General features: G+C 43.3%; 1 protein-coding gene across 1 annotated transcript in view; it reads left to right on the plus strand.

The window, feature by feature from the left end:
* LOC107608503 (homeobox protein knotted-1-like 2) overlaps window positions 1-628 on the plus strand; it is a gene marked incomplete in the record, with an annotated part of 2,919 nt that overhangs the window by 1,332 nt on the left and 959 nt on the right. Inside the window, 2 exon segments of the mRNA XM_016310273.2 lie at window positions 4-441; window positions 541-628. Of these exon segments, the coding sequence (XP_016165759.2) occupies window positions 10-441; window positions 541-628 (520 nt within the window).

Raw genomic sequence — 628 nt, forward strand, 5'->3', positions numbered from 1 at the left:
TGTTTCTAAATGGAGGAATACACTAATAATAGCAATAATAATCAAAGCCCAAGTTCAAGTTCAAGGGCAAGTTTCTTGTACTCTTCCTTTGGTGTTGGTGGTGCTACTTCTTCAAGCGTACCCCATCACCTTCCAATTAACACCTTTCATCATCATCATCATCATCATCATCATCAATCTGAAGCTGCTGCTGGATCCGATCACTGCTTTCAATCCGATCAAGTACCTTCCGTCAAAACCGAACCCAGAAACTCCTCGCAGCAGCTCCACAACACTCATCAGATTTTCAACTATCCTCTCATGAGACCCAATGATCTTCACCATTCGAGCGACCAAGGAGGAACCCAAAACTCCAACGATGATGTTGAAGCCATCAAAGCCAAAATCATCGCTCATCCTCACTACTCTAATCTCTTACAAGCGTACATGGATTGCCAAAAGGTTCCGATAGATCCCAATATTTATTTTATTGATTTATTTATTATATGCTAGCTCCGTACATATATTACAACTTAATTTCTCTACAATAATCTTGGTTAGGTAGGAGCTCCGCCGGAAGTGGTGGCGCGTTTAAGCGCGGCTCGGCAGGAATTCGAGGCACGGCAGCGGTCTATGGTTGGTTCCACCA

This window comes from Arachis ipaensis, chromosome B07 (assembly GCF_000816755.2).
Source record: "Arachis ipaensis cultivar K30076 chromosome B07, Araip1.1, whole genome shotgun sequence".
Lineage (NCBI taxonomy): Eukaryota > Viridiplantae > Streptophyta > Magnoliopsida > Fabales > Fabaceae > Arachis > Arachis ipaensis.